The sequence below is a fragment of the Hyperolius riggenbachi genome, unplaced genomic scaffold (assembly GCF_040937935.1).
Source record: "Hyperolius riggenbachi isolate aHypRig1 unplaced genomic scaffold, aHypRig1.pri scaffold_141, whole genome shotgun sequence".
Classification (NCBI taxonomy): Eukaryota; Metazoa; Chordata; class Amphibia; order Anura; family Hyperoliidae; genus Hyperolius; species Hyperolius riggenbachi.
The window spans coordinates 99,673-106,854 of NW_027152355.1; the positions used below are offsets into that span (position 1 = coordinate 99,673).

The window sequence follows — 7,182 nt, forward strand, 5'->3', positions numbered from 1 at the left end:
GCAATCTGCTTGCCGCTTTGCATATGGGGAAGCTGACACACATACCCTGCATGGCACATGTCATGAATCTAGTGGTTCAAAGATTTGTGGCAAAGTACCCTGGCTTAGCGAATGTCCTGAAGCAGGCCAGGAAGTTCTGTGGGCATTTGAGGCGGTCTTACACAGCTGTCCTGTCCTCACTACCACGTGTACCCCTGGGGCGTGTATGGAGCTTAGCAGGCAGATAAACACCCTCCTACTACTCAATAAATTGAGACCAGGTATGATCTGTAGCTTTAATGAGCTGAAGTAAGTTGGTGTGAAACTGTAAACAAATAACAGAAATGATGCAATAAGTACATGAACTGCATATAAACATATCACATATCAGCATACAGTAGATAGACTAGTGCACACAGCAACATGGCTGCATGGATAGCTGACTAGGCCTCACTATACAGTTGAACTACTAACTAGCTGCCTACACAGAAATAACACACAATACATGTCTACAGCTAGTACTAGTCATGCAGATTCATAGAAAACAGTAAGAAAGAATGCCTTACCGGCTATGCAGCCTTTAGTGGAAGCACGGAGAAGATTCCTCAGCAGAGAGCATGCGAAAATGGCAGCTTCTAGAAGGCTACTCCCTTCTTGTCTGGTGCATGAGGTCACAGAGGAGGAGGAGTAACAGAAAGGCTGAACTTAACTGAGAACAATGTAATGCAGTGGTCAATAGGTGGCGCTGTCCTACCTCATTCTAACACAGGATAAATCCTGTATGGATTAGCACCCATTTTAATGAAAGATGTCTGCAAGACATGACACTCCCCGTCTGGTATCAACAGATACCACCATCATTCAGTAGGGGATAATAGGAGAATGAGTTCACACACTGGTCTGAGAAACAACTTGGTCTCTTGCTGTCTGCAGACCTTTACTTCTACTTTGCGGACATTTCCGTCCTCACTTGGAAACGTCTTGGTGACAAGTCCTAGAGGCCACTCATTTCTCTGCAATTGGCAGTCCTTTAGAAGTACAACATCTCCGGGTTTCAGGTTGGGCCTTGCAGTCTGCCACTTGTTCCGTGGTTGCAAAGTAGAGATGTATTGTTTCTTCCATCTGTCCCAGAATGTGTCAGCAAGGCACTGCACTTGTTTCCATTGACGTTTGTACATGTCTTTAGTGCTGAACTCACCAGGAGGAGGACTCACTTTCCCAGTCTTTTGGGTAAGGAGGGTTGCAGGAGTGAGAAGAAATGGTTCTTCTGGATCACTAAGAACTGGAGTCAGAGGTCTAGCATTGATGATAGCTGTGACTTCAGCCATGAAGGTTACCAGGCTCTCGTGAGTGAGTCTTGCAGTTCCTGCTTGTAGAAAGATGGAATCCAAGATTCTTCGGGCTATGCCGATCATCCTTTCCCAAGCTCCACCCATGTGAGAGGAGTGAGGTGGGTTGAAAGTCCAAGTGCAGTCCTGATCACTCAGGTATCTTTCCACAGCCTTGGCATCAATATTGGAAGAGATCTGTAGTTCTTTAGCAGCTCCAATGAAATTGGTGCCTCTGTCAGATCGAATGTGCTTCACAGGACCTCTGATTGCAATAAAACGTCTAAGGGCGTTGATAAAGCTTGAAGTATCCATAGATTCAATGACTTCAATGTGAACAGCTCTGATGGTCATACAGGTGAATATGACTGCCCAGCGTTTACTGTTTGCTTGACCGCCTCTAGTTTGACGTGCTGTGACGGACCAAGGCCCAAATACGTCAAGTCCAACATTGGTGAAAGGAGGATCCATACTGAGTCTATCAGCAGGCAGATTAGCCATCTTCTGTGTTTGTAGCATACCACGAAGTTTACGGCATGTGATGCAACTGAAGATGATGCTACTCACACATCTCTTTGCCCCAACTATCCACAATCCAGCAGTATGTAAAGCTCCTTCTGTAAACAGTCTTCCTTGGTGCTTGACTTGGATGTGGTAGTGTTGTACAATCAATCTTGTAACATGATGATGACCGGGAATTATCAGAGGATTCCTTTCATCAGGCTCTAGACTTGCTTGCTTAAGACGACCTCCTACTCTCAGGAGACCGTATTTGTCAAGGAATGGGTCAAGTTTCTTTAAAGAGCTGTCTTTAGGGATAGACTTGCTGTTAGTGATACAGGCAATCTCTTTGGTGTAGATTTCCTGCTGTACAGTGCGAATGATGAAGTTCTTGGAGTGTTGGAGTTCTGCTATGGTGTATACCTCTTGACAGTGGTGCCAACCTTTACACTTCTTAGCATCATTCGAATTGGTTCTTTGAAAAGATCGGGCTATGTGAGCTAGACAGGTAATGGCTCTAACAAGTGATTTCCAGGTAGAGAATCTCTTGAAGCGATGAGATTCAAAGGACTTGAAGAGTGTCACTGTGTGAAGTGCAGACACTTGTGGACGGATCTCAGTGTCTGAGTCTTCATCCACTAGTTCAAACATGTTGTTCTGGTGAACTGCTGGAGTGGAATTACACAAGAATGCAGGACCTGTGAACCAAGTTGTATTTTTGAGATGACTTGCTGCAACAGCTCTTGTAGCGTGGTCCGCAGGATTGTTGTCAGTGGACACATAATGCCACTGTTCTGGACTGGTGGATTTCCTAATCCGCAGCACCCTGTTGTTGACATAAACATAGAATCGTCTGGACTCGTTGTTGATGTAGCCTAAGACTACTTTGCTGTCTGTGTAGAATTCAGCCTTTTTAAGGTCAATGTCAATCTCAGATGTGATTAGCTCAGCCATTTCAACAGCTAGGACTGCTGCACAAAGTTCAAGTCTGGGTATCGTGTGCTCAGGCTGTGGTGCAAGTTTTGCTTTGCCCATAACAAAGCCAATGTGGCATTGTCCTTTAATGTCTATGGTTCTAAGATAAGCGACAGCAGATATGGCTTTAACTGAAGCATCAGAAAATACACAAAGTGTATGATCTTGGACATCTGTAGATGGCACAGGAGCATATGTGCGTGCAACTTTAAGGCTAGACAGAGCTGCTAGAGAGTTTCTCCATTCCACCCACAGATTCTTCTTGTCAGGAGGCAATGGAACATCCCAGTCAGTAGTTTCACGGGTTAAATCTCTGAGCAAGGCCTTACCCTGGATAGTGACAGGAGCCGCAAATCCCAAAGGGTCATATAGGCTGTTGATTGCAGATAGGACACCTCTGCGAGTAAAAGGTTTTTCTTCCTTGCTAACTTGAAAGGTGAAGGTGTCAGATTTTAAGTCCCAGAGAAGTCCAAGGCTACGTTGGACTGGTAAAGTTTCTGACCCCAGATCCAAGTCCCTTAGGTCATTAGAATGATCTTCAGAAGGGAAGGCTTCCATAACTTCTTTGCTGTTTGAAGCAATCTTGTGAAGTCTCAAGTTGGAGCAGGCAAGCATGTCTTGGGCTCTTTTGAGGAGACTGATTGCAGAGTCATTAGAAGGTAATGATTTCAAACAGTCATCTACATAGAAGTCTCTTTCTACAAACTGTCTTGTGTCCAACCCATATTCTCTCTCTCCTTCTTGAGCAGAACGTCTGAGTCCATATATAGCAACTGCAGGTGAGGGGCTGTTCCCAAAGATGTGCACTCTCATGCGATACTCTATGATGTCCTTTGAAGGATCATTGTCTTTAAACCAGAGGAATCTGAGGAAGTTTCTATCCTTCTCCTTAACAAGGAAGCAATGAAACATCTGTTGGATGTCGGCAATCAGAGCGACAGTGTCCTTGCGGAAACGGAGAAGTACCCCCAGTAGCTTGTTATTCAGGTCAGGGCCTGTCAGCAGCACATCGTTTAGGGAGATGCCTTCAAATTTGGCGCTAGAGTCAAACACTACTCTGATCTGACCTGGCTTCTTTGGATGATATACTCCAAAAATTGGCAGGTACCAGCATTCTTCAGGACCTTTAAGGGGTGGGTCAATCTCTGCATGATTGTTCTCAAATATTTTCTGCATGAAAGAAAAGAAGTGTTCTCTCATTTCTGGCTTTCTTTGGAAGTTACGTCTGAGAGAAGAGAAACGTTTAAGCACTTGTACTTTGTTGTTAGGTAGGCGTCTTCTCTGAGTTCTGAAAGGAAGGGGTGCAACCCAACTGTTAGTGCTGTCCTTCACAAAGTCTCGTTCCATTATTTCCAAGAACTGCTTGTCTTCAATAGATAATGCTACCCGATTATCATCTTTTGACCTCTGGAAGACTCTGCATCCTAAGTGGTCTTGGTCACTGTCACAGGCATCATTGTCACTAGAGACATCTGTGAAGGGACAAGGTAGATGGGAGGCACATGGTAGCTCCTTTATGAGAAAGTTGTTGACACATGGTTGGAAAAGTGAGGGGCGCCCACTTGCTAGTGTGCTTGTGAACATACTATGAACTGTATCTGGCTTGTGCACACGCCCTAGGCAGACCTCACCTATTATGACCCATCCTAGGTCTAGCTTCTGAGCATAAGGAGCATCATGGGAACCATCTATTTGTTTTCTCACTTTATGGATTCGTAGGATATCCCTCCCGAGTAGCAAGATTATCTTAGCCTGTGGATCAAGTTCTGGGATCAGGTGGGCTATACGCTTCAAGTGTGCATGATGTAATGCGACATCTGGAGTAGGAATTTCAGATCTATGATCAGGAATCTGGTTGCACTCTATTAGAGTTGGTAAGGGCAAGCAGATGCTTCCATCTATAGCTTCGATCTGGAAGCCAGATGCTCTTCTCCCCGCCGTCTCCACAATTCCTGCACAAGTCCTTAGTGAGTATGGAGAGCTGGGGCCTTTAACATTGAACATATCAAAGAAGGTTGGGTGGGCTAGAGACCCATTGCTTTGATCGTCTAGGATGGCATACATTTTTACTGCTTTCTCCCTTTGTTCTGCTGGGTAGACTCGGACTAGACACATTTTGGAGCAGGATCTTCCACCTGTGGCTCCTTTGCAGACCTCTGTGCACTGTGGAGTGACCTCTAATGTAACTGTAGGAGTGTCACCCTCCTCCCCGCCATGCTCGGTTGTGCTGTAAGTATGTTGTAAAGTCCATGGAGCTGGTCCAGGATGTAGTGCTGTGTTGTGATCTGTGCTATCACATTCTTTACAATTTTCACTAAACTTGCAGTTCTTGGCAAAGTGAGTGGTGGATGAGCAGCACTTGTAACAGATGCTATTCTCTCTAAGAAAGGCTTTACGTTCCTCAATGGGTTTCTCTCTAAACCCCCTACATTTCAGCAGAGAATGTGGCCTTCTGTGTATAGGACACTGCTTACCAGGGTCTCTAACTTTGTTTGCTGCCTGGGAGGAGCCAGCAAACCTGTGGGGAGAGTCTGGGGAAGACAGTTCAGTCTTGTGAACTGCCACTGAAGCTTTGTGTGAAGGAAGACCTGGAACAGAAGTACATGTTAGTGCAAAATCAAAACTAGGATCATTTCTTATCTTAGCCTGATCATGTATAAAGTCTACAAACACAGAAAATGGAGGAAATGAAACATGGTATTTTTTCTTATAGTTAGAACCACATTTAACCCACTCATTTTGTAAGCCAGGGGTTAACTTTTGTACTATGAGGTTAACACCTCTGGCAGTGTCAAAATATGCAAGGCCTGACAGATCACCTTCAGATTTGGCTACCTGAAGTTCCATTAACAAGTCACTAAGTTCCCTGAGTTTCTGCAAGCCTTTGGAAGCTATTTTAGGGAAATCTTCTATCCTTTTAAACAAAGAGTTTTCTATAGCCTCCACTGAACCATAACATTCATCAAGTCTGTCCCAAACCATTTTTAGTCCAGCTGCTGGGTTTCTTATGTTAATGGACCTGATTCTTTTTACATGCTCAGCAGATGCAGTCCCTAGCCACTTAGCTAAGAGGTCCATCTCCTCACTAGGGGACAGTTCAACATCTTTAATTGTGTTCTTAAAGGAGGACCGCCAGGCCCTATAACTCTCAGGGTGATCATCAAACTTCACAAGTCCCTTGGCAACCAGCTCACGCCGTGTGAGGAACTTAACAATGTCCATGCTGGTTTGAGCAGGAGCAGGGAAAGATGGTGGTGTGTTGCCATAGTGAGAAAGTGGTGTGTAATCATACCTGTCAGTAGTCTCTCGTTTTGGTCGAAATGTCTCATACCTATTTGGCGTGTAAGGAGAAGTTCCTGGAACGTTATGTGCCGGTTGAAGTTCCGGACATGGTGGCAGGTGCTCTGAAATCAGTTCATTTTCTATATTGACTTCTGGCTTGCTGGCTGGAGGCTTATTCTGGTTTTCTGTCTGGGCTGTGAATTGAGTTTGATGAGATCTGTCGATGAGGTCCCGTTGAGCATCTTCCATTGACAGGAAAGAGTCGATCATTCTGGAATGTCGATGGACATAATCTGAAGTGCGCTGCAGGGGATCCTGATGGGCGAGATCAAGGCTGGCTGGCCTGCTGTGTCTTTCGTCGTCTGGGTGGATGAGTGCTTCTAAGGCTTCTGCTTTGGCAATAGCTGCAGCAGCTTCCCTCTGTGCTGAGAGCTTCTCTAGTGCTGCTTGCTGTTTTGCCCTTTCAGTTTCAAGTGTCGCTTGTTGCAGCTTTAGCTGCATCTCTTGCTCTGCGAAGGCAGCACGTGCTTTTGCAGCTTCAGCTTCTGCGCGAGCAATGGCGGCCGCATTGCTGACTGATGAGGATCTTGTAGAGCGACTGACTTTAGACCTTGTCTTGTAAGAAGAAGTTTGGCTTTCTGACATGATGCTGCTGTTAAGGATCTTGACTGTGTAGAGACTGCTGCGTACTGATATGCACGTAGCTGCGTGGTAGTATAGCTGTCTCTGTAGTCAGTATCTTATTTTCCACTCACTGGGTAGCAGCGTTTCACTGGCTGGGAAGCTAGCCGGTCTGGTTCCACTCGCGGGTAGCAGCCGTTTCACTCGCGGGTAGCAGCCGTTTCACTCGCGGGTAGCAGCCGTTTCACTGTCTGAGAAGCTAGCCGGTCTGGTTCCACTCGCGGGTAGCAGCCGTTTCACTGTCCTGTCCTCACTACCACGTGTACCCCTGGGGCGTGTATGGAGCTTAGCAGGCAGATAAACACCCTCCTACTACTCAATAAATTGAGACCAGGTATGATCTGTAGCTTTAATGAGCTGAAGTAAGTTGGTGTGAAACTGTAAACAAATAACAGAAATGATGCAATAAGTACATGAACTGCATATAAACATATCA

At 45.5% G+C, this 7,182-nt stretch overlaps 1 protein-coding gene across 1 annotated transcript; it reads right to left on the bottom strand.

The window, feature by feature from the left end:
- Window positions 1-218: 218 nt before the first annotated feature.
- Window positions 219-6,710, bottom strand: LOC137543648 (uncharacterized). The gene is made up of 2 exons (XM_068264770.1): window positions 546-6,710; window positions 219-304 (listed from the first exon to the last, which is right to left on the bottom strand). Exon 1 carries the CDS (start codon window positions 6,708-6,710, stop codon window positions 837-839), a length of 5,874 nt encoding a protein of 1,957 aa, XP_068120871.1. The 3' UTR covers window positions 219-304; window positions 546-836.
- Window positions 6,711-7,182: the final 472 nt, after the last annotated feature.